Here is a 26,680-nt window from a genome sequence, read left to right as displayed (position 1 = left end):
CCTGGGAGCTTTGACACCAAGATGAGGTGGTTCTGTTTGTCCAGGGAATTCCAGGGAGGTTTGGGATGGAAGGAATCTCAAGGATCATCCATTCCATGGGCAGAGACATCTTCCACTATCCCAGTTTGCTCCACGTGTCCAACCTTGGACACTGCCAGGGATCCAGGGGCAGCCACAGCTTCCCTGGGAATTCCATCCCAGCCAGGAATTCCATCCCAATTTCCCATCTCTCCCTGCCCTCTGTCACTTTAGCAACCCAGGAGACAAAGGACAGAAGATTTTGGTTTATCCAGAACAGAATTTCAGCTCCCACAGGAGGGAAATGTTCCCTCATCTGGAAATCAGATTTTAAAAAATCCAGGGAAAGGAGAATTTTGTCATTAAACTGCATCAAAATTCCCTCCAGTACAGAGCTGATTCCCAAAAGTGACCATTCCTGGCCCAAACTGCAGCAGTTTAAATGGATAATCCCTATTTTTTTTTTTCCCCGGATGCTGATTTCCGACAGTGGAAGGATCCAAACATTTGGAAAAGTTCATTTTCGGATGTCGGAGAAACATTCCAAGCCCTGCCATTCCCAAAGGGCTCCTTAAAACAACAACCTCACAAAGGTTCCTTTTATCCCACATTCCTTCAATCCCCGCTCGTGGATCCAGTCGGAAAGGGAAGCAAAACAAAAGCATTTAAAATTCCAAATTCCCTTCGATGGGGATGTGGGGCTGGGACAGGGAATGGAGTTCTCCAGCGGGAAAAATTCCAATTAAACACTTCCCACCCTCGGCTGCATCATCCCAAACAAAACCAGGATGGGCTGAAGAATTCCAAAGGCTGCAGAGAGGGAGAAGATCCTCCTGGAAGCAGTTTTGGGATTATGTGAGATGCCGGAATACTTTTCCTGGAGCACCTGCTCCATCCCAAATTCCAGCAGTCTGACCTGGAATAAATCTCTGTTTGCTTGGAAAAGCTCCCAAGTTCAAGGCCGGAATTCCTGCGCCTCGTGAGGCAGCCAGGGATCCTTTGATGTGGGGAAAAGGCGGAGAGGCTGCTTGGGATCATGTGGATGTGGAGATGCTCACATGGCTCCCTCTGGGATGGGATTCCATGGGATTTCAGGGAATGTTTCCCCTCATCCAGGCCGGGATTGCTGCTCTTCCCAAAGGACAGGGATGGGATGGGATAATGGGATGGGATGGGATGGGATGGGATGGGATGGGATGGGATGGGATGGGATGGGATGGGATGGGATGGGATGGGATGATGGGATGGGATGGGATGGGATAATGGGATAATGGGATGGGATAATGGGATAATGGGATGGGATAATGGGATAATGGGATGGGATAATGGGATGGGATAATGGGATGGGATGGGATGGGATGGGATGGGATGGGATGGGATGGGATGGGCAGGGAGGTATCCATGGGGATCTTTCCTCTGGATCCCAGCTGGAGCAGAAATCCATGGGAATGATGGATTCACTGAGCTGGGAAGCAAATTCTAATTCCCACGGATCCATGTGAGAGAGGGATGGGAAATGTCCATCCTCCCTGCTCTGGGAGTTCGGGAAAAGGATTCCACTTGGAAAAATCCCTGCGTTCAAAGCTCCAAACCCTGCAATTCCCAACCTCCCAGAAGGGAAAAGGGAGAGGGAAATTCATCATTCCCTGGCTGTGGGATCAAGTTTTGGGTGTGAGTTTGGGGTTTTTGTGGATAAAGGGGATCTGGAATTTCTCAGTGCTAGAGTCAGGGTCACATTTCCCAGGTGAGCTTCTTGCACCAGGGTTAAATTGGGGAAAATTCCCTTCTGGCATCCGGGTTGAAACTGGGAAAAATTCCCTTTTTTCACCAGGGTTGAACTGGGAAAAATTCCCTTTTTTCACCATGGTGAAACTGGGAAAAATTCCTTTTTGTGCCAGGGTGAAACTGGGAATAATTTCCTTGTGCAGCTCCAGCAGTTCAGTGTTATCTCCCTTTAACCATTCCATGACTTGGGGGAGAATTAAAATGAATATCAATATAAATAAATAAATAAATAACATGGATTGACATATCAAAATTGATTGGAAGAACAAAACGGATCTAAATAATGAAAGGTATCTAAACAATAAAATGTGTCTAAATAATGAAATATGTAAAAATAAATACAATTTGTATAAATCAATCAAATAGGATCAGAAGCATCCCTGGATCAGCCGTGAGGGCCTGGATCCAGCTGGAGCACCAAAACCTGGATGTGGCCATTCCCAAACCCTCTCAGATCCTGACTTATTCCCATCCCCTCCTGGAACATATGGACAGGGCACATAGAAAATGCTCATTTTTAATAAATATTAATCTATAAATTAGTTTTTCCCTGTTTTCCAGGAAAAGATCCACAGTGGGGCTCCTGGAATGATGCAGTGGAGTTTTCCTCTCTTTTTCTGAAGGATCCGTGGGAATGGGATGGGATGGGATGGGATGGGATGGGATGGATAATGGGATGGGATAGGATAATGGGATGGGATAATGGGATGGGATAAAGGGATGGGATAGGATAATGGGATGGGAAAATGGGATGGGATAAAGGGATGGGATGGGATGGGATGGGATGGGATGGGATAGGATAATGGGATGGGATGGAATAGGATAATGGGATGGGATGCAATAATAGGATGGGATAATGGGATGATATGGGATGATATGGGATGGGATGGGATGGGATAATGGGATGGGATGGGATAATGGGATGGGATAATGGGATAATGGGATAGTGGGATGAATTCAGGCCCATCCCCTTCACTCCCAATCCACCAGGCTGGACCGGCAGGAATCCCAATTTGGGAAGGGGTTTGTCCCTGTGCAGCTCCCCCCGCAGCCGGGAAGATCCTTTGGGATTTCAGGGAGAGGGAAAGGAGGAGGAGGAGGAGGAGGAGGAAGAGGAGGAGGCAGAGATTGCATCAAGAGCAGCTCTTTTTCCCTTCCCTTCCCCTCTCTCTCCCAACTCTACCTTCGCCTGGAAAGAGCCTTTTCATAAACCCAGCTCAAGGCTCCTATTCACGGCCATGGAGCTGGGAAAAAAAAACGGGAATTAAAAAAAAAAAAAAAAAAAAAAAACCCAAGCCGAGCAACAACCCGACCGTAGAGTTTGGGGTTTCTTTTTTTTTTTTTTTTTCGCTCTCCTCCGAAAGAGAAACCAGAAACGCTCGCAGCAGCGAAAATTTGATGTTTTTACCGTCTGCTCCTCGAAAAATCCACAGAGGGGCGAAGTTGGAGCTGCGAGGAAAAGTGGGAAATAAAAAGGGGGGGGAAAGGAGGAAATAAAAACCCCTCCGAGTTTGGTTTTTAACGCGCAGTGAGTCAGCCCGAGTGTGTGTTTGCCCGCGTGGTGCATCCTCGGCAGGGTCTGTAACCCTTTCCCATCCCAGCTGCTCCTCCCGGCATGGAAAAGTCAGCAGGGAATGATTCCTGGATCCAACCCCGATCCCCACATCATCCCCCCACGGCTCGCTTTGGGGCGGATTTGGGGTTTTTTAAAATTTTTTTAATTTTTTTCCCTCAGCGTGGTTTTATGAATGAAAACTCCCGGCTGAGCTGGGAGTGATATCCCAAATCCTGGGAGTTGGGAAAGCTGGAGAAATCCAGGCTGGGAAAAGCGGGATGAGCTCGGGGGGCTCAGCCGGGGTGAATCCGGGGAGATCCAAACCCTTTTTCCCGGAGTTCAGGATGCTCCTCCTGGGATCTCCCGGAAAACTCTGTGCCCATGTGGGTAGAAAAAAAAAAAAAAAATCCCAAAATCATCCTAAAAATAACCCCAAATCCCGATATTTTCAGCGAATTTCTGAGTGATGGCAAAGCGCTTTTGCCGCGCGGGGTAGGGGATAAAAAAATAAAAAATAAAATTAATAAAAAGTAAAATAAAGCAGGGGAAAGGGGCGGCAGGAGGAGCAGGGAATTTGCAGCCCCACGTTTTCAATCGGCTCTTGGAAACTGCAGCTCCGTGGAGCCGGAGAGGGAGAGAGAAGCCAAAAACCTCCCGATTTCTCCCTAAAACACACGGCGACCTCCAGGCTGGCAGAACCGACCGAAAGGTAATCGCGGAGGGAAAATATTCCCGAGTTTTTGGGGCTTTCTGGGGAACTTCGGGATTTGTTTGCGTGCGGGAAGGAGAAGGCGAGGCGGAAAAAAAAAAAAAAAAAGAAAAAATAAAAAAATGAAGAGGACGGCGGAGGTGGCGAAGGGGGAGTTTGGGGTTTTTTCCCCCTCCCCTCCAGAAAGCGAAAAGATAAAATTACTGCGGCTAAAAATAAAGCCGCGGTTAAAGGTTCCCCCTCCCCGCCCGATCTCCCACCCCTTCCAGCCTCTCCTCCCTCCCTCCCTCCCTCCCTCCCCTCCTTCCCTTTTTCCCTGCCTCCCTCCCTCCCTCTCCCGCTGCCTCTCCTTCCACAAAGAACCCATCGCGGCTCCCCGAAGGGCTCGCGGGCTGCTCCCGGCACCGGATGGATGTGATTCCCGCCGCGCTCGGAGCCGCTGAGCTGAGCCGAGCCGTGCCGAGCTGAGCTGAGCTGAGCTGAGCCGAGCTGAGCTGAGCCGAGCCGTGCCGAGCCGAGCTGAGTTGAGCTGAGCTGAGCTGAGCTGAACTGCCCCGCCGCTCCCCATGGGCTCCGCCGCGCACTTTCGGCATCTGCCCGCCGCTCCAGCCGGCAGAGAGCGAGCCAAAGCGCCGGGGCTGCTCGCCCTGTGCCTGTCGGGCTGAAAAGCTGGGGGGGAGCCGAGCGGAATCACCCCGCGGATCCCCCCGGGAGCGGGGGAAGGAGAAGGAGGACTCGGGAATCAGCAGCTCTCTCGCCCTGCCGCCGCTTCCCTGCGCGAGCTCGGATGCTGGGAGCAACCCCTTGGATATGGGAGCATATTTGGTGTATCACAGCCTGGGATTGATCCTCTGCTGCTCCGTGCTCAGCTCCGTCTACGCTCTGGTGAGTGGTTTTCCGGCTTCTCGTGCCCCGGCGAGGAGGGGTTTGGAGGATGGAAAGTGGGTTTCGGGGAGATCCGGGGTTGTTCTGCTGGGATATCGGGAGTGCGAGAGGGTTCCCGGGGCTGCGGGCGCTGGAATTAAAATGTCTGTGCTTCCCAAGAGTTGGGATGGCTTGGGAAGCTCCGGCCGGGAACGTGTGTGTTTGACAGGGAGCTGGGACGGCGTTTGGGGCAGAAGCTAAGGATCTATGCATGGATAAAAGACAACTTTCCTCCTTTCTTTTCCCCTCTTTTTCCCCCCTTTTTAAATTTTTCTTCTGCTTTTCGATAATTTCTGTATATTTTTTATTTTTCTTTCGTTTCCCTTTTTCTCCTTTCTCGTGTTTTTCTGCTTTTTTTCTTCTTCCTCTTCCTTTAGTTTTTTTTTTCTTTTCCTTTCCCTTCACTTTTTCTCTTCCCTTCCCCTTCCTCTTCCCCTTCCTTCCCCTTTTCATTTCCCTTTTGCTTCCCTTCCTCTTCTCCTTCCTTTTCCCTTCTCCTTCTTCCTTTCCCCTTCCCCTTCCCCTTCTCCTTCCTCCTTCCCCTTTCCATCTTCTCCGCCCCCTCCAAGCCAATTTCATTCCCAATTAATCTCCTCATCCTGCAAATCCCAGTGAGACAGAGCCTTTCCCTTTGGAATTAAATTTGGGAAGAGAAGGACTCACACTTTACACTCCACAGCAGGGAAGTCACAGCAGCCCTTTGCTCCTTGGCACTTTTCACCCTTTCCAGGGCTGGAAAAATTGGGATAAATCCATCCAAAGTGCCTGGATGGTGGGAATGGTTTAAGATCCGCAGCTCCAAAGCCCTCAGGGAGCAGTGGAGGGACATTTCCTAGGGAATCTGCCACTGGATGTGGAGCCAGGGCTGGAATTCTGCCGTGACAGGAGCTCTCCTTGCTTTCCCCATCCCTGGAATTCCCACTGCTGCTCCCATTTCCCAGCATTTTCCAGCTCAGGAAGGAGCAGGACCTCCATGGAAAGTGGGGTTGGCTCTCCAGGAGGGCTGGAGATGGGATTGGGATTGGGATTGGGATTGGGTCATCCTGTCCCTGGCTCCTGTCAGGTCCTTCCTGACCCTCCAGGATCCACCACCCTGGGCCTTTTCCCTGGATTTGGTAGGGACGCTTTGGAATCATGGGCAGAGCTGATAGGAGAGATTTTCCAGCATTCCCAGCAAGAAAACATCTCCTCAATAAATGAGAAGGAAAAGCCCCTTGGAAAACAATCCCTGTCTCAGTCCAGCCCTGCTAAATCTACTGAGAAACCTTTCCAGATCCTTAGGAAATCAGGGAAATCGGAAGAAGCGCTTGTGGATTTGTTGGGATTTCAGATGGAGGAGGTTTTTTCCCCTATTTCGGGGTTGGATCAGCATCTCCTGACTTTGGGGCCACAGCCAGGTCCTGCAGCACCTGCTCCAGAATTCCTGCAGCTTGGGGAAAATCAGGATTGGGAAGCAGCCAGGCTGGAGCTGGGGAAATTTCGGGATGCGGAAAAGCTGGGCAAGGCTGCATCTCCCCATTCCAATTCCCATTCCAATTCCTATTCCCATTCCCATTCCCATTCCCATTCCCAGCTCCCTCCCCTCTCCCAGTGCATCCCAGGATGTGCTGAGGAGTGAACCCAGTGTCAGCTCCCTCGAATTCCCACTGGGATCCCCTTTGGATCCCTCATCCCAAAAGAGCTTTTCCATCCTGGGGGATGAGTTGGGAGGTGTCCTCTGTGCCCTGAGCTCTTCCAGAATCCCAGAGGGCTGAGAAATCCATGGAATTTGCTGGGAAAGCACAGGAGTTTTCCAGCAGCTGGACCTGGATTTGCTGATTGTTTTTGCTCAGAACTCGGAATATTCCCATTTTTCCTGATTTCAGGCCCTGCTGCTCCCAACCTGCTCGGTTCACTCAGGCCAGGCTTAAAGTCGCATTTCCCACACTTCCCCTGCTTTTCCAAGCACTCCTGAGAGCAGGAGGAATTTCCAGAGGGTTCCTAAATCCATCCTGACAATCCAGGAGCTGCAGAGATCCCGAGTGTCCCTGCAGGCAGGATAATGTCACCCCTTGTCACCCAGAACTTGCCTTGAGCCAGGTTTTTATTGGTGGCATCGCTTCTTTTTCCAGCTAATCCGATTTTTAAATGGATTTTGGGAAGAGGGAATGGGATTGAGGGTGTCTAGCAGGGAGAGATCCTGGTGGGTTTATTACAAAATATATTATTATTTATTAAAAGGTGGATTTATTATAAAAGATATTATTTACTAAAGGGTGGTTATATAATAAAATACATTATTATTTAGCTATCATAAAATATATTCTCATTTATGAAAGGCTGGATTTGTTATAAAACATATTATTATCTAGTTATTATAAAGTTTATTATTATTTATCAAAGGGCCATCAGTATTCCTGATATTTGGTCATCGGGTCTGAGGGATTCACTGCTGTAAATTGTCCTTATCCTGGGAGCAACAAGGAAAAATCCGTGGGAATGGAATGCCATGGATTCTGTGGGAATGACAGCAGGATGAGGATGGAGGGGTTTAGTTCAGGCTCTGGGCTGAGCCCAAAGTGGTGCTGAGTTTTCCCCCAGGCTGTGGGGTTGGAGTCAGGAGGATCTCCCCGGGAAGGATCCAGGGAACAATTCCTGGCTGGGCTGGGAGCCTTGGGAATTCAGGCCCTGATTCCCGGGATTTGTGCAGCTCTGGGATGCTGGGATGAGGCAGAGCATGAAGAATCCCAAATCCAGCACTGTCATTCCCGGTATTCCCTCTGGATCCAGCGAGGATCGTGCCAAAGGTGCTTTTTGAGGGAATAGCACTGGAGAAGGGATGGAAAATTATTCCTTTTATCCATATCCCTGGGATATGCCGGGATTTGCAGGACTGAGCAGCTGGGTCTCTTCTCTGCAGCACCCAGGCTGAGAATTCCAGCTGGGGAGGAAATCCAGCACCGGGAAAAACCCATGAGAAGGAGAGAAAAGTGTGGAAAATCAGGGTTCCCCTCCCCATGTCCCAAATCCATGTGGGATCATCACCCTGATCCCAAATTTTGAGGGGAGCCGAGAGGGAATTTTGAGGTGGGGGGAAGGCTGGGGTGAGGCTCAGCTCTGTTCCCACTCTCCTGACGATGCAGAGAAATTCTCTCCCAACATTTCCCTGGAACAGCCCAATCCACACCTTCCTGAACTATGGCTGGGATTTCACCTGGATCGAGTGCTTTGTGCCTGGAATCGGGAAGGGTGAGGGTGGAAATTTGGGATAACTCAAGGATGGAAATTTGGGATAATTCGAGGGTGGGAATTCGGGATAATTCTGCTCTGTAGTCCCAGGACTAAGGAATTAATCCTTCAGTAATCCAAGGCAGCTCTGCAGAGATGGGCTGGAGGAGAATTTGTGGCAAAATCTGGTGTGACACCAGCAGGGAAAATGTGGGAATGCTGAATTATCTGGGAAGTGCTGGCAGAGGAAAAACCTCCCTGCGTCGTTAATGTTGGGTTTTGGGATCTTCAGGGTCTTTCCAAGCTAATTCCAGGATTCATGGAGCTCAAAACTCCGAGGTTTGCTGCTCCAACCCCTTTGGTTTTCCCTTTGTTTGTTCTTTTTCCCAGTCTCAGCCTGGCAAATCCCAACCTGGTTGTTATTCCAGATAACAAATCAATTAATTAATTATCGATAATCAGACGCCAGCGCCTTGCAGGGCTTGAGACTGAAATTTTGGGAAGCAACTCCCAGGCTGCTTGGATGGAGCTTGGAGCACCCTGGGATAGTGGAAGCTGTCGGGGTTGGAATGGGATAATCCTTAAGGTCCTTTCCATCCCAAACCCCCCTGGAATTCTGTGGTGTTGAGGAAGGTTCGGGTTAAGGAGGTGCTGGTTGGGATTTTCCTCTTTGACTCGTTCCTTGTTCCTCTGCTCAGTCCCATAATTCCATGGATTGGGAAAGAGGAATGGGTTTATGTGGGAAAATTCCTAACTGGAAGGAAGAAATAATAATGATGAAAATAGTGATGATGAAATAATAATGATGAAATAGTGATCATGATAATAATAATAATAGTAATAATGATGTTCTGTATAGAGATCCTGCAAATCCCAACTTCATTAATTCCAGACAGGCCCCAAATGCAGGGAAAGGACATTGGGAATGTCCTTTGCTGGGCACACTCTCGGGAAGGAGCTCATCCCTGCTCCAGGATTTCTGAGGGATTCTCCTGCTGTAATCTCCCTCCAGGATTACTGACATCCCTGGATCCAAACCTCTCCAGCAGCAAAGGGAAAACTCCAAACCCCTGGGTGAGGGTGAAGCCTGGCCTGGCAGCTCAGCCCACCCAATCCCAAAAAATTCCAGCAATTCCCAGCTGGACCAGTGGGAGCTGCCGGCCTCGGGCAGAGGGAAAGCAGGGAAAGCAGGGAAAGCAGGGAAAGCAGGGAAAGCAGGAGCACAGCTGAGCCCACCGAGGGTCAAGGCTGCGGGACAGGAGAGCCCAGGGGGTCTGGGCAGTTGGTGTTTGGTTTGTGTCTCCCAGAAATAGCCTGGAGCGCTGCTTTGGGATCAGCGGGATTATCCCGGCTGGAGCGGCGGCTGTGCCCGCCGGGATCCCCCAGAGCGGGCAGGGACAGCTGGAGCCACCAGGGCCACCCAAGCGCCACATCCCACAGCCTCTTCCCGGCTGCCTGATAAGGGATCATCCCGCTGGAGGATTCCCATCCTCTGGAAAACCCTTTGATCTGATCCCGCCGGAATCAGGCGCTGTCTGAAGGGATTTGGGACACAAAGGCTGCTTTTGTCACCCTGAAATCCTGGATTTTCTGGCTGTGGGGTGAGGGGAAAGCTCTGCTGGCACTGGGAATGTCCGAGGCCAGGTTGGGTGAGGCTTGGAACAGCCTGGGAGAGCAGGAGGTGTCTCTGCCCGTGGCAGGATGAGATTCCAGGTGTCTCCAACCCAAATCCTTCTGGAATTTGGGGATTTGATGATCCTTTTCCCTGGAGTCCACAGCAGAGCTTTGGCTCTGGCTAAACCCCAAAATCCCTGGATTTCTCTGTGCCTAAAAACCGGGAGAAGGGAATTTTGAAGCTCCACTATGGATGCTCCCAACTCCAACCCTGCTGGCTGAGCTGCTCCATCCTCACCCCACAGCAGGATAAAACCCATGGATGTCACCAGGACCCTTTGGAGTCCTGATTCCTCCAAATCCCCTCAGGATCAAAGATCCAGCAGGAATCCCACAGCCTTTGGGATGAGCTGTTCCTCTGGAAAAGTGCAGGCCAGGAGGGGTTTGTCCTGCTGGAAGGGAAATCGGGAATAATTCCAATTAAAAATCTAAAAAATCCAGGAAAATCTGCTCCTTAAGGACCTAAAGGAAGAACTCCACCAGCTCAGCCTGGCTTTAAGTTTAAACCTCATCAAATCCATGGGGAATTTCCCTTCCCCCTCTGCAATCCCAGGGATTTTGGGATATCATTCAGGTGTTTTGCCCCAGAACCCCTCAGGCTGGGTTTGCAGGAGCTGGGATGGAGCTGGAGATTCCCTGCCAGCCTGGGCCTTGGGAAGAAAATTCCCAAATTCCCATGGATGGCCCTGCCTTGGCGTCAATCCCTTTATTCCCACCGAGGCCAGGCTGACCTCTGCCAGGGGTTGGAGGGGCTCTGTGTTTTGGGATTTTCCTTTTCCTTCACAGCTATTCAATCCCAGAAATTCCATTTTCAAGCCAGGAATATTCTGGATTGACGCAAATCCCTCTGACAGCATCCAGGCTTGGAAATCCTCTGTCAGGCTGCTCCGTCCTTCGGAATGTTTTTCCTTTTTTCCAGGGATTTCTCTGCCCCTTTTCCCTCTCATCCCTCAGCATTCCTGGCTCCAGGCATTCCAGCAGCACAGGAATGTTGCTCCTGTCTCCCTTTTTCCCTCTGGAATAGCAAATAAAGGAGGAGAAGGCTTTTAGTTGGATCAGGGAATGGATTCTGCCCAGGAAAGCTTTGGATAAATCCAAAAGATTTGGGAAAGATTGGATCACAGAGCTGGGGACAAGGAGCCACCTGTGGGTTCAGCTTTGCCCTGACCCCATGGATGTTCTGCTAAAGTCCCCCAAAATCCTCCATCTGGTGGATCCTGGTTGTAATTCCCAGGTTTTGCCAGCAAATCCACGGAGAGCAGTGCAATTCCCAAATTTCCCTCCTCCAGTCCCACCTTGGATGTGGGTTTTGGCAGTTTTTGGGTGAGAGGTGAATCCAACATGATCCCGAGGGGTGGAGCAGGAGGATGCAGCTCAGGGGGGTGGATATGACCACATTCCTGGTTTTTTGGGGGAAAATTAGTCTTTTTTTGGTGGAAAACCTTGTGGATATGAGAGGCCAGAGGAGAGGATCCAAGCCTTGGTTTTAGCAGGACAGACAGAAACAGGGAATTGCCAGACTGGGAATTGGCCTGGAAAAGTTGGGATACAACACAGTTGGTACTCACTGAGTTATTCCAGGTGGAGTCAATCCATTTCCCTGTGTCCAGGCTGAGGAAGCTGTGGATCCAGGCAGGAATTGGCCACTTATCCATCCCATCCCATTATTCCATCCTATCCCATTATCCCATCCAATTATCCCATTATCCCATCCCATCATCCCATCCCATTATCCCATCCCACCTCTCCAAGTGCAAACCAAACAAACCTCCAACTCCAAAAGTTTGGAGTTTTTCCACCATAACAAACCCGAGGCTTCAACCTTCTGCAGAAAAACTCATCCAAAGGACCCTTGGCCTCTGGGAAAAGATTCCCAACTCCGTGTCTGGGGCAGGGAAAGGCTCAGGAATTGCTGGCTCAGCAGTTCCAAGCCCTTATCTGGTTTCCCTGCTGCTCATCCGGGCTCTGTGATCTTATCTCGGCTCCAACCTCCCTTCCCCTCTCTCTGAGAATTCCCGGGGTTTCTCTGGAGAAGCAGCCCTGGCTGGATCTGTAAGGTAGGATTGGAGGTTTGGGTGTCCTTAGGAAACCTTCTCTTCCCTTCCCCAGAGTTTGGCTCGGGATCCAAATGGGATTTGTGGGGTTTTGTTATCTTTTTCTGGGTGTTTTAACAGAAAAGGGAAGGTGGAAACCCCAGGAATGATTTTCATGGATTTAGGGATGAACACTTCCTAAGGAGCAGTAGATGTTGGGAATTCCCACCTAGAAGAGGATGAGGGATCCATGAACTGGGATTTGTGGGATTTTGGGGATCTCTGCCACATGGAGTTGAAGATGTCTTTGCTTGTTCCAGGGGGATGGAAAAAATGATCCTCAAATGTCTCTTCCAACCCAAATTATTCCATAATTCCTTGATTTGATCCCTTTAGCACCCGGATTTATCCAGCTGGCTGGGAGGACTCTGGGAATTGCAGCATCCCAGGAGATCCCTGAGCTCATCCCCTGCACTGAACCCGGGAATGGGGCTGGGAGCAGAGCCAGAATGGGACATTCCTTAGATCACAGGAAAAGGAGGTGACACTGGAATTGCTGTGCCTGGAAAGGCTGGGATTGCTGGATCTGGGAATTCCCTTCAAGCCTGGTTTTGTTCCCATTCCCTTCCCCATTCCCACGCTCCATCTGCCATTGGAATGAGACTCTGCTCCACCATCCCTGTCCCTGGCTTTGGCCCTTTTGTCCCAAGGCTGGGGACAAGGAATGATGGAGCTGAATCCCGGCAGATCCATGCAGCACATGGAATTTCCCCAAAGGAAAGGCTGCCTCTGGCTCAGCTCCACTCCCACCCAGCCCACGTCACTTCATTTCCCATGATCCCAAAACCTGGGAATGACCTGTAAAACACCGAATTAGGGGACACAGGGGGACCTGGGATTGCAGGGAATGCTCAGGAGTAGGAAACCATGGAATCATTAATAATTTAATTGATTTTGTGCCTGATATCAAAGAGCTGAGGGCCTGATTTGCTTTCATACAATCCCAGAATTCCAGGGTGGATTGGCTCAGAAGGAACCTCAAAGCTCCTCCAGTTCCATCCTTTCCCAGGGACACTCCCACTCTTCAAGTGCCTTTTATTTTTCAAAGACACAAATCAAATTCCAAAATCTGGTGAAAACTCAGGATTGGTTTCCATGTTATTTCCATCTATCCCACTTTTACTGCTGGAACCCCTGGCTCTCCTCACTGCCTCCTTGACTTTCCTCTCCATTCCTGCATCCCAATCCATGTATCTTCTCCATTCCTGTATCCCAAATTCCTCTTGGACACTGAGGAATCAGAGCTGAAGTAACTCCAAGTTTTTTAGCAAGGACACGACCTGTTTGTCCCAGGTTTTTTCCGGGACTAGGATCAATACCCATTACCAGGAGCATTTATTTTGTGGGATGCAATCCGACTCCGCTCGATAAAAAACACCGGAAAAATGAATCCCTAAAATAAAAGTGGGAGGGAGCTAAGAGGAGGAGGAACTTCCAGGGTGTTTAGATATAGATATAGATATAGATTATATAGATATAGATGATATAGATATAGATATAGATAGATATAGATATAGATATAGATTAGATATAGATATAGATAGATATAGATATATAGAAATAGATATAGATATAGATATAGATATAGATGATACAGATAGATATAGATATAGATATAGATATAGATATAGATGATATAGATATAGATATAGATAGATATAGATATAGATAGATGATAGATGATAGATATAGATATAGATATAGATATAGATATAGATATAGATATAGATAGATATAGACAGAATGGCTTTGAACTGGAAAAGGTGAGGGATAGATGGGATATTGGGATGGAATTCCTGGCTGGGATGGAATTCCCAGAGAAGTTGTGGCTGTCCCTGGATCCCTGGCAGTGTCCAAGGCCAGGCTGGAGCACCCTGGGATAGTGGGAGTTGTCCCTGCCCATGGCAGGGGTGGAACGGGATGATCCTTAATGTCCTTCCATCCCAAACAATTCCAGGATAGCCACTGGATTGGGATAAGGCAGGATAGGCCCAGGATCTGGCTGGGCCTTGGGATCTTCCTTGGTTGTGCAAACCCATGGAATTTGGTAAAAACTGGGATGTGTTTGTGTATCCAAGGGATACAAGGGTGTCCCTGAATGGCTCTGACTCATTCCAGAGCAATGGGAAGGGAGAGGATTCTCCAAATGGAGAAAGTTGAATGAGAAAGGAGAGGATTTTCCAAATGGAGAGAGTTGGATGGGAAAGGAGAGAATTCCCCAGATGGGGAGATCTGGGTTGGAGGGGAAAGGAGAGGATTCTCCAAACTGTGAGCTTGGGATCAGATGGGAAAAGAGAGGATTCTCCCAGTGGAGAGATCCCAATTTCCAGCTGCATCTCCAACCCCTGCTGAGCTCCAGCAGCTCCTTTGGAGGCTCCTGCCCTGGGCAAGGAAAACCTTGGGATCATGGAAATCAGAGCAACTGGGAGGCTCAGCAGGAATGAGGAGTTCATCCTCCTTCCCTGGTGCCACTGGGAAGGAGGATGAACATCCAGGAAGGGTGGATTTTCCAAACCATAGGATTCCATTGTGGATTCAGGGCCGTTTTTAAGGGATGCCAAATAATCTCTGGGATTTGGGCAAAATCAGTCAGTGTTTGAAGCAGGTTGTGCAGCTTTTCCTTCTCTCCCCTTCGAATTTTTGCTGATTTTCCCTCAGTGCCGTTGCCAAAGTCCCTGTGATAAATGAATGGAATTTTAGGCACTTTTCCCACCTATTTTGGAAAGTGGGAAATCGGAGCACAGCGCTGTGTATTCCCAATTTTCTGTGCCACCAGCAGGAGCTGATGGGAAAGGGGAGGTGTTGGAGCTCAGGAGGGGGAAAAGCAGCAGCATTCCCTTGTTTTGGATCCCGGAGAGGATCTGGATCCGTGCCAGGGAACGGGAGAATCTCCATGTGGGACAACTCACCTGACTCAGCAGCCCCAGGGTGATCAGGGCTCTGATAAGCACCGGGAGAGGCTGGAAAAGGGACATTCCTGTGTCCTTCTTTGCCACTTTTCCCATCCCTCCTGCAATTCCAGCACAGCCAAATCTCGTTCCCTTTGTCTCTGGGGGAACATCCATAGGATGGGAATCCATAGGATGGGAATCCTGGAATGCCTGGAGTGCAGGAATGTCGTTATTCCCATTGGAATGGGCATGGATATCCCATTGCAGTGTGCTCCAGGCTGGGTTTGGATGCAGGATTTGGCTCCTTGCAATGGATCCCAGCCAGGTTTTTTCACTCCAGGGATTTTCCTCCTCCTTCCCATCACCTCCTGCTGAGGCCTGGATATCCAACATGGCTTTGATCCCTGCCAGGCCTTATCCCATGGCTTCCCTCAGCTCCAGGGGAGCAGTGCTGCCAGTGTATTCACTTCATTCCCAGAAAAAGGAGGGGACAGGGAATTTCAAAACTGAGTGTTGGATTCAGGAGATGAGGGAATTTCAGAGCTGAGTGTTGGATTCAGGAGACTAGGGAATTTCGGAGCTGAATGTTGGATTGAGGAGATGAGGGAATGTTGGATTCAGGAGATGATGAAAGGCTGGAGTTGAGTATTGGATTCAGGAGATGAGGGAATTTTGGAGCTGAGTGTTGGATGATTGATGAGATGAAGGGAATGCTGGAGCCACCCAGCTGGAATGAGGAGGTTTGGGAATGTCAGAACCGATCAGGTGGAGTGAGGAGATGAGGGAATGCCGGAGCTGAGTGTTGGATTCAGGAGATGAGGGAATTCTGGATTCGGAAGATGAGGGAATGTTGGATTCAGGAGATAAAGGAATGTTGGATTCAGGAGATGAGGGAATGCCAGAGCTGCCCGGCAGGATTCAGGACAAGAGGAGGATCCTGGCGCTGGGAGATCAGGAGAATCCTGGATCTGGGAGCAGACGGAACTCCCACATTCCCTGCAGCTCCATGAGCCCCAGGCACAGAGCAGCCCTTGTTGGCAGAGCATCCCATTCCCACCGCCGGCAGCTCCCGCCGGGATTTTTTGGGAACAGAACCGCCCTTCCCAAGGAAAGGGAGAGAGAGGGTCTGCAGGGAGGGGAGGGGGTGGTGTCCCCGCTCTGCCGCAGGGCTGTGAATTGGGACATTAATCAGCATTCCAGGGATCGCGATGGGGTTGGATACCTGTGGTTTGAGGCGCTGCTGGAGTCAGAACAGCACACTCTGCTCCTGGAACGGGAATTGTGGCCTTCCAGGAGGAATCCAGCTGGGAAGGGATGGGAAAGGCAGAGGAGGAGGGGAAAAGGATAAAAAATGAGGGAGAGAGGGAGATGAGGGGAGAACGGAGGGAAGGAAGGAGGGAAGGAGGGAAGGAGGGAAGGAGGGAGGGAAGGAGGGAGGGAAGGAGGGAGGGAGGGAGGGAGGGAAGGAGGGAAGGAAGGAAGGAAGGAAGGAGGGAAGGAGGGAAGGAGGGAAGGAGGGAAGGAGGGAAGGAGGGAAGGAGGGAAGGAGGGAAGGAAGGAAGGAAGGAAGGAAGGAAGGAAGGAAGGAAGGAAGGAAGGAAGGAAGGCAGGCTCCTCCTGCTGAACCTTTGCCTTGATTTCTTTTCCTCTCTCTCCCCTTATTCTGGCACTCTGAAATTCATCTCCAGCTTCCTCCTGTTGCCAGGGCAGGTAAATCTTAATTGGGAATTTTGTATCCCTCCATAAATTACTCTGGAAGTCGAGGCTCGAGGAAAACCACCTTTAAATCACAGCAGAAAAAGGAATGAGAGCCCTCAATCTTGACATTCCCCACGGAAAAGGGGAAAATGAGTAAGAAATTCCTATTATATTCTTCCTGTGCATCCATCAGCAATTCCCCCTCTGGAAGCAGTTCACAAAGGAGATGTCCAAAGATTTTGGGGGGAATTACTGGAATTAAAATCTTTTCTGCTGGGTTTTTTTTTTTTTTCACTTTCACCACCCAGCTGGTCACTGTGAGGTAGAGGGAAGTGCCAGGGCAAATTGAAAAGATCCCAAAAATCCCCATTTTAACTCCTGTGGGGATCATTGTTTGCTTTGTGTGTGTAGGAATGGGGATTCTCCTGGAAATGCCTCGATGGGGAATGAGTTGGATTTGGAGGAATTGGAGAATCCTGGAATGATTTGGGTTGGAGGGACCTTAAGGATCATCCAGTTTCACCCCAAAAAAACAAATCCAGAAACCAGGAACTTATTTGGCTGTGAATTAAAATCAAAGAGCAGAAGGAAAACATCCCCTTGAGCAGGGATTTCTGGGAAAATCACAGCCCATCCATGCCTTTTCATGGAATGCTGGAGAGAGGTTGGTACAATCCCATCCTGAATTTTGGGAATATCCTCAGAAACTTCTGGGAGCACAAAGGATGGATAAAAATTCCCAAATCCATCATTAACTGACATCCAGACATAGTCCACATCTCCCCAAAAAATGATGGGAAAAGGTTGAAAGCCTCCACTCAGTCCACAGTTAATCCCTAATATTCCCTTCAGGCCACCAGGATCTGAAACCTCCAGCCTGGAGCTCCAAATCCTAGGAATTTCTCCTGGCCTGGAGAGAAATTTGGGATCACCTGTGGAGCATGGCATGGGAACACCATGGATTGACCCACAGGAGAGCAAGTGGGACGAGAATATTTCATCCCATTTTACCCAACTTTTCCCAAGTTATTTATGGAGGTTTTTCCTGTGGTCTTCCCGAGCTCTCATCCCAAATTTGCTCTTCCTGCTGCTCATTCCTGCTTTTCTTTGAGATCCAGGGAAATAATCTTTGGATGGCTCCAGCCCTGATTGTCATTCCAGGGGTGACTTGGAGCAGCTCCTTCCTTGTTTTGGCTTTTCCGTCCTTTCTCCAACTCCCTTCTCTCTGTTTGCCTTTGGAAGCTGCAAGGTTGTCCCTGAAATTGGAGGGAATTCTCACCTAAACAACTTCCCAGCCAACATCCAGGCTCTGAGCCAGGAATTCCACACATTCCCTGGTTTTTAGGGATTGGTGGGGATGGAGTGGCTGATTCAGGGCAGGAATTATCGGAATTATTTCCAGTTGGGATTCCCAGTGTGGAGGGGAGAGGATCCAGAGGTGAGGAACTCAGGGACAAACTGAGATCCAGGTGGCAAATCCTTCTCACTTCCTGCAATTCCCAAAAAGTGTCTGTAGCCACTTCTCCCGAGAAATCAGTGCTGGAAGAAGTGGGAATGACCTCAAGTTGAACCAGGGGAGGTTTAGTTGGATATTAGGAATATCCTCCATGGAAAAGCTTGTCCAGCCCTGGCCCAGGGCAGTGCTAGACATTCCTGGGGGGATTGAACATCCATGTGGATGGATTTGGGAATGCCAGTGCTGTTCCAAAGGGTTTGACAGCAGCAGAGCACTGGGAATGTGAGGGGAAAAACAAGGATGAGGCTGGAGATCCCTTGGGAAAGCTCCATGTCCCTGGGCTGGATGGAGCCTGGCCAGGGAAGCTTTCTGCTCCTGCATTGTCTGCAAACGAGCAGGATGGCAGGGAAAGGCAGGAAGGATTCCCAGTTAATGGATTTGAGGGATCGTTAGGACAGGAACTGAGCCCGGCAGCGCTGTGCCTTCCACAGCCACTCGGAAATTCCCGTTTTCCCTCTCCTGCTGCTCCCCAGAGCTCCTGGATGTTGTTTCAGACTCCTGCTGAGCTGAGGGGATGTGCAGGGGATTGTTTTATCCTCAATTGTCTCCTGGTTCTCCTCATTTCCCATGGAAAACCTGGGGAATGTTTGGAGGAGCAGCCCCTGGTTCCCTTTGGATCAAATATCCCTCCCTGAAATTCCCATTTTCCCTGTCCTGCTGCATCCCAGTGCTCCTGGATGTTGTTTCAGGCTGAGCAGGATAAGCTGGGTTTGGGCTTTTTTTGTCCCAAATTGTCTCCTGGTTCTCCTCATTTCCCATGGAAAACCTGGGGAATGTTTGGCGGGGCAGCCCCTGGTTCCCTTTGGAATATTATAAATATAAGTATAAATATAAATGTATAAATAAATAGAAATAAATAGAAATACAAATAAAATACCAATAAATATAAAAAATATAAATATAAATATAAATATAAATATAAATATAAATATAAATATAAATATAAAATCAATATAAATATAAATATCAATATAAATATCCCTCCCTCCAGCTATGTTTGAATATTCCAATGCACATCTCATCCCTGGGTTTCTTCCTTATAAATCGCTTCACTTCCCAGAATTAGGGAAGAATTGTTGGAGAAATCCCTCCAGAAGTTCCCTCCAAACCTCCCTGAGAACATCCAAGGCTGGAAAATTCCAGATCCTTTGGGTTTTATCCCTGGATTCAAAGTCAGGCTGTGATCCCTCCATTCCATCTGGCATGTTGGGGAAGTCACTCTGAGAATCCCAGGATTCTCTGGCTGCCATAAAAGGTGGCAAAGTCCCCTGGATGTGTCCTGAGGGGGCTCTGGAGCAGTGGGAATTCATGATCTGGGAGAGGGGAGGCAGGGAATAGTGGGAATTTATGATCCCAGAGAGAAGAGATAGGGATTGATGGGAATTCATTATCTGGGAGAGAGAATAGTGGGAATTCATGATCCGGGAGAAGGCAGACAGGGAATTGTGGAACTCATGATCCCAGAGAGTGGAGAGACAGGGAAAAGTGGGAATTCATGATCCGGGAAAAGGGACACAGGGAATAGTGGGAATTTATGATCTGGGAGAGGGAATAGTAGGAACTCATGTTCCCAGAGAAAGACAGGGAATAGTGGGAATTCATGGTCCCAAAGAGAAGAGATAGGGATTGATGGGAATTCATGATCTTGGAGAGGGAATAGTGGGAAGTCATGATCTGGGAGAAGGGAGACATGGAATAGTGGGAATTCATAATCTGGGTGAGGGAATAGCGGGAATTCATGATCCCAGAGAGGGGAGAGACAGGGAATAGTGGGATCTCATGATCTGGGAGAGAGAAGACACAGAATAATGGGAACTCATGATCCAGAAGAAGGCAGACACGGAATTGTGGGAATTCATGATCCCAGAGAGGGAATAGTGGGAATTCATGATCCAGGAGAAGGCAGACAGGGTATTGTGGAACTCATGATCCCAGAGAGAGGAGAGACAGGGAACTGTGGGAATTCATGATGTGGGAGAAGGGAGACAGGGAATAGTGGGAACCCATGATCCCAGAGAGGGAATTGTGGAACTCATGATCCCGGAGAAGGCAGACAGGGAGCCAGGGAGACGTCTGGGCTGTTGGAGATCAATGGGACACATGATCCCAACTCCCAGGGCATGAAAGGATTTGTGGGAAAAGGGAAAAACCTTCCTCAGTCCCTCAGGGATGGATTGGCCAGGATGACCTCGGATTGCTGGGAAGGAAATTGGGTTAAAAGTCAGGAGAAGATTCCTAGGAGGGGCTGGAATATCGGGAAGGGAGGGATTGGATATCGCAGGGGGTCTCAGCTCCAGAACATCATCAAAGGAATTAAAGCAGAGCTGATCCTGGGTTTAATTAGGGAAAATTAAACTTCCCACAGATCTGTGTTTCCAATGGCTCAGCAGAGCCAGGATTATCCCAACCCCCAGCCCAGCCCAGTTTTACCTTCCTGCCCGAAGGAAACTTCCCAGAAAGGAGGAGGAAGATTTTTCCTGGAGAAAAGGAGGCTCAGGGGGATATTCTGGCTCTCCAAAACTCCCTGACAGGAGGTGACAGCCAGGGGGAAATCAGGACAGGAGGAGAGGAAAGGTTTAGGTTGGATATTGGGAAAATTCCTTCCTGGAATTGGCTGTCCAGGCCTGGCACAGCTGCCCAGGGAAATGGTGGAATTCCCATTCCCGGATGGATTGAAAAACCCTGTGGATGTGGCACTTGAGGACAGGGCTGGAGTCGATCCTAAAGGGCTTTTCCAGCCTCAGTGATTCCATGGTTCCAAGGAAAACTGATGGGAACTCCCAAACAACTCCCTCTGCACTCTGGGGAAGGCGAGGAGGCACAAAGCCTTTCCCGGATAAACCACGGCATTGCTTTTCCAAAGGCTGGTGACGACTGCAGGCTGGGAAGAGCCGATGTCTCCATCCCAGAAGGACAGGGAAAACCCTGGATGAAGAAAGGATCCGCTGGAATAAGACATCTTGCGGGATTCTCGGAGTGTTCCTGGCTGGAAGCAAATCCCGGGGTTGTCAACAAATCCTCCCTTTTCCCAGGCGGAACAAAAGCACTTCCCCTGCAGCCAGCCTGCTTTTCCTTTGTTATGTAACTCCCCGAGTTTTAACCATGGAATGACATTCTCCAGAGCCTGCTTGGCTCCGTGGGATTTCAAATTCCCAGGCACTCCGAGCATTCCAGGGATCTGGAGGACACCCCTCAGTGACCCGAGGATGTCGATCTGTGATTCCCAGAGCACATTCCTGATATTCCCAGCTCCACGTGTGAGGTTTGGCTCATTCCATATGTTTTTTCATGGGAATGACCAAGCTCCAGCTGCTTTGCATCACCAGAGCCCTGCAAAGCACTTAATGCAGGCCAGGCAAGGCTTCGTCTGGAATATTCCTGGGTTTTTCTGTATTTCTGGGATTTTAGGGAGGTTTCGATCCTGGTTTTCCCAATGGGAAGAGTCAGGCTCTGCTCCTGAGGAATGGGGTCAGGATAATATCCCCAAATTGTGCCAGGGTGGGTTTAGATTGGATAATAAGGAAAAGTTTTTTCCCAAAGGATTGTCCAGGCCTGGCACGGCTGCCCATGGAAATAGGGGAATGCTGATCCCAGGAGGATTTAAAAGTGTGGATGTGGCACTTGGGGACATGGGCTGGTGGCCTTGGCAGGGACTCCATGGTCCTGAGAAACAGAAATGGTCCAACAGAAATGATCCTGGGATTCCATGATCTCCCAGGAGAGCACGGCAATGTGGGAATTGGGAGCGTGGACAGAACAGGGACCTGGCTAGGCCTCTGGTTGTGCTCATTTTCCATGAGGAAATCTGGGAATTCTGTGAGGAAATCTGGGAATTCCATGAGGAAATCTGGGAATTCTGTGAGGAAATCTGGGAATTCTGTGAGGAATATCGAGAAATTCCATGAGGAAATCTGTGTCCTCAGACTCGAACCGATTTCTAGGATGTTGATCCATATTTTCCAGACATCCACATGGATCTGCAGCCTTTATTCCATAATGTCCCAGCAGAACATGGGAATGTGGGAGTTGGGAGCATGGAAAGAGCAGGGACCTGGATCAGCCCCTGGTTGTGCTCATTTTCCATGAGGCATTCTGGGAATTCTGTGAGGAAAATCAGGAAATTCCGTGAGGAAATCTGGGGATTCCATGGGGAAATCTGGGAATTCTGTGAGGAAAATCTGGAAATTCCATCAGGAAATCTGTGTCCTCAGACTCAAGCTGATTTCCAGGATGTTGATCCATAATCTCCAGACATCCACTTGGATCTGCAGGATCTCTGCAAGTGCTGCAATTCCAGACTCCAAAAAGCAGAGATTTCCTGATAACTCTGAGCCATTCCCACAGGAATAAATCCAGAATTTCCTGCACAGGAATTCCAGAGGAAAAACCAGTTTCCCCCCCTAAACTGATGCCAGTTCTGCTCCCTCAGCCACCAGCATTTTTTGGGAATATCCCCTATTATGGATCAGGATAATCCCACCATCCATCTCTCTGATAATGTAAAATAAACACATGGAAAGTGCAAACAATATTTCCTTCCAGTCCAATTAACACTCCCATTCCTCTTTCCCTGTTTTTAATGGATATTATTTCTCCTTCCTCCCGTTCTATTCAGGAAATGTTGGGATGCTGCTTTTCCTGGAGCTCCCAGGAGGCAGAGCTGATCAGTTTTTAATTCCATTTCCTTCCCCTCTCCAGCAGATTTCTCCCAGGTGAAAGGCTGGGAAGAGGCAAATGAGACTTCTAATTTCCAGAATTTTGGGAATAATGGCAGGGCTGAACTGAATATTCTCATCTAAATTGCAGGGAAAAAGAGGATTGTTTTCCTGGAGAAATCCCCAGGTTGGGAAGTGAAATCAGCCTCGGAAAAGGAATATTTTTGCACTGAATTTCTTAAAATCCAGATCCGCAGCAGCTGGAATTCTGAGGGAGCAGGGAATGAAATCCCTCAGCAAACACAGAATATTCCAGTTTCAAATTCCTGCAGAGCTTCAGCAGCTTCAGGATCTGAAACCTTCCATGCCAGGCTCGGTTTGCCAGGATTCACATTCCCAGCAGGATCTGCTCCTCCTCATCCCAGAGCCTGCTCCAAAGGCAGGGAATGACCCTCCTGTGCCACTGGAAAGGCTGGAATGGAGTGGTTCTTGGAATTGTGGCACTGGAATAATGGAAAAACCTCAATTTCTCCTAGTAGGGGATCAGCTCTGGCTCCCAGTGGATCAGAAAGGGAAGGAATTCCATCAGTAGGGAATTCCAGCTCCTGCAGGATTCCTTCTTCTCCCACCCGAGGGGATGGGAATAAAGCAAGGACAGGGAATGTGCAGGGCATGGATTTGTTGGGAAGCTGAACCCTGAACTGGATATTCCTGGATAAATGGGATCCTTCCCTTCCCAAAACCTAATCCTTCCTTCTCCACCTGCTCCTCCCGCCGTGCAGGGAAAGCCCAGGATTTTCCACAGGCAGGAGTGAGGAGAGGAAATTCCAGCAGGAATTCCTCTCCATAGGCTCTGCCTGTTATTCCTTATCAGCAGAAAAAATCTGGGATAAATATCCCGAGGAAAAGACCTCCTTGGATCCTTCTTCCAGGAGACATGGAATCATTTCCATGGGAATGCTGTGTCCTGCTCTCCTGGTGGCTTTGGGAATCTGGGATTTCCCAGCACCATTTCCTGATCCCATCAGCATTCCGTGGCTTGGAGTCTCCTCAGTGCATTTTTAGGGAGCTGATGGGATGTTTATTTTTAGGGAATTGGTGAAATATTGATGAGGAGCATTGATCGGCTCCGTGGGCTCTCCAAGGGCAGCAAGGACAGGGAAGCAGAGGGAAAACAGCAGTTCCAGGAGTTTCCTGCTGAAATTCCCATCCCAACCTCCAGGAAAAGTTTTCCTGGATCAGGAAGTCTCCCCCAGGAAGCCAAATCCACACATCCTGAGGCCAAATCCCTGGAAGTGTCTTGGAAAGGCTGGATGGGGCTTGGAGAAACCTGGGATAGTGGAAAGTATCCCTGGAACAAGATGATCTTGAGCTCCCCACCCTAAACCATTCCATGATTCCAGGAATATTCCAGGAATATCCATCTTTTAAACCTCCCTGAACTGAGTTATCCTTATTCCCAATGGTTTCTCTCCTCTGGCTCCGATGGCATCTCCCAAAAAACTTCCATATCCAAAACAGGATTGAAAATTCCTGCCCAGGTCCTCCTTGTGTTCATGGAATCCTTAAGGTTGGAAAAGTCCTCTTGGATTATTATTATCCCAGCACCTCCAGGCCCATCACTAAATCATGTCCAGGGATAGTGATTCCATCATTTCCCTGGGAAGCTTTTCCAATGTTTCGCTCTTTCAGGGAAGAAAGAAATCCCACAGTTTTCAGAGCAACAGCCCCAGAAAAAAATATGGAATTTCCAGCCTCGCTCCATGAAATATTAAAAATATTTCTGCCCCACATCTCCAGAGAGGGAAAACTCCTCTCTGTAGGTGGCCAAGAGCTTTGGGAATAAATCCCAGGTCAAGGATAAAGCAAAACTTCCTTTCCAAATCCAAACCAAAGTTCAGGGATTTCCTGAGCAAGGCTTCCTTTTCCCATGGAATTCAGGACCCCAGTAGGGTTTTTGTTTGTTTATTTTAGAATCTGTTCCCATAAACTTTCAGCATCCACAGGGTTTGACATCCAGAAGTTTTTCAGCTTCCCCAGAATTCCTGCAGAGCTGGAATCACCCCAGGCAGGTTGGTGGGATGAGATGGAGAAAGCAGATTCCTGGATTTCCCAGGGGGTCTTGGACATCCATTCATTTTCCCAAAGGAGTATCTCTTTTCAGAGTTCCATGTGGGATCTGGAAAAATCCTGGCTGATAAGGGATGATCCTTTGGAACTCTGGCTTTTCCCTGCTGTGCCTGGGCTGAGTAAAAAAACCGGGATACCTTGGGATAACTCAGGAGTAGGGAGAGGAAGTCCAAAAATTAGGGAATCCTTTGGCTCCTCTAAGCTTTGGGATAAAGGGAAACATCCCAGTGATGGTTTGAGGCTGTGATGGTTTGATCCTGAATATCCCAGGATTCCCACAGCAGGTGTGGGAATATGTGGGAATTTTCCATGGGAAGAGGAGCTGATCCTTGATCCAGCCTTTCCATGGAAGCTGCAAGGACAGAACATTTCCTTGGGGCTCTGAGGCTCATCCTGGGATCCAATCCCATTCCCATTTCCCGGATTTCTGGGATTATTTTGAAAAATCCCACAGCAGAGCAGTCCAGCTGGACAGTTCTGTGCTTCCCACCGGATTCTCCCAGATATCAGTCACAGAGACCTGGATTTGGAGAGGGAAAAGGGAGGCAAAGGGAGGAAAAGGATGAGTCCGGGGCTCCTTTGATGTCCCCAAAGTGTGTCACAGCAGCAGGGCTTTCCCAGGGCCGGAATTCCCTTTTCCTGGCGTTCTCCTGGAAAGGTTCAGGTTTCCCCGGGGCTCGGGAAGGGGTGGAGGTCAGGGCTGGGAGCATCCAGCGGGACATCCCCGATGCCGAGCTCGGGAAGCTGAGCCTGGCAGGGAAGCGGCTGCGGCTGCACTGCCTCGGGATGCTGCCAGAACAAACAGCGGCGCTCGGGATTCCTGGGCAATTCCACACCGGGAATGAGCTCTCCTGCCTCCCCGGGAGAGAGGGGGGGAGCGAGGGAGGGAGGGAAGCACCGCCCGCTCCCTGCGCAGCTCCCAAATTCCCGGTGCTCACATCCCAAATCCCTGCTGTTCACATCCCAAATCCTCCATGCTCACATCCCAAATCCCCAGTGTTCTCATCCCAAATCCCCAGTGCTCACATCCCAAATCCCTGATGTTCTCATCCCAAACACTCAGTGCTCACATCCCAAATCCCTGCTGTTCACATCCCAAATCCCGTGTTCACATCCCAAATCCCGTGTTCACATCCCAAATCCCGTGTTCTCATCCCAAATCCCAGTGCTCACATCCCAAATCCCCAATGCTCCCGTCCCAAATTCCCAATGCTCACATCCCAAATCCCTGGTGTTCACATCCCAAATCCCTGGTGCTCACTTCCCACATCCCCAGTGGTCAAATCCCAAATTCCCAGTGTTCAGATCCCAAACAGTGCTCACACAGCATTTGCTCTCGGAATTTTGGTCAGGACAGTGGGATGAAAATTCCCAGGGAAATGCTGGTGGAGCAGCATCAGAACTGGAAGTTTTCCAGGCGTCTGCTCTGGAGAAACAGGGAAAAGGGAATTGAGGAGGAAGAGGAAGGGGCGGGAATGTTTTCCAAAGCCTTTCAGGTGTGTCTGTGTGGCACCTCTGGAGCAGCTGTGCAGCGTCATTCCCAATCCCAGATTATCCCGGGAAACTCCTGTCTCATCCCTGCACTTCCTTCCTGCGCCTGACGGGCTCTGAGTGTCCTGTGGATCCATGAAATATTCCAAATATTTCTGCTCCGCATCTCCAGAGAGGGGAAACTCCTCTCTGTAGGTGGCCGAGAGCTTTGGGAATAAATCCCAGGTCAAGGATAAAGCAAAACTTCCTCTCCAAATCCCAACCAAAGTTCGGGGATTTCCTGACCAAGGCTTTCTTTTCCCATAAAATTCAGGACCGGGAGTTTTCCATGGAT

At 49.4% G+C, this 26,680-nt stretch overlaps 1 protein-coding gene across 1 annotated transcript in view; it reads left to right on the top strand.

Annotated features, from left to right (window-relative positions):
* The first annotated feature begins 4,511 nt into the window (after positions 1–4,511).
* The window catches only part of PTH1R (parathyroid hormone 1 receptor), a 79,522-nt gene continuing 57,353 nt past the window's right edge, over positions 4,512–26,680 (top strand). Inside the window, exon 1 of the mRNA XM_085050066.1 lies at positions 4,512–4,952. Coding sequence (XP_084906192.1) covers positions 4,878–4,952 — 75 coding nt within the window. The 5' untranslated portion in view covers positions 4,512–4,877. The remainder of the gene's footprint in view (positions 4,953–26,680) is intronic.

Source organism: Lichenostomus cassidix, chromosome 2 (genome assembly GCF_008360975.1).
Source record: "Lichenostomus cassidix isolate B80296 chromosome 2, HeHo_3.0, whole genome shotgun sequence".
Classification (NCBI taxonomy): Eukaryota; Metazoa; Chordata; class Aves; order Passeriformes; family Meliphagidae; genus Lichenostomus; species Lichenostomus cassidix.
Note: the sequence above shows the minus strand (reverse complement) of the source record. Positions and strands in the feature narration are given on the sequence as shown.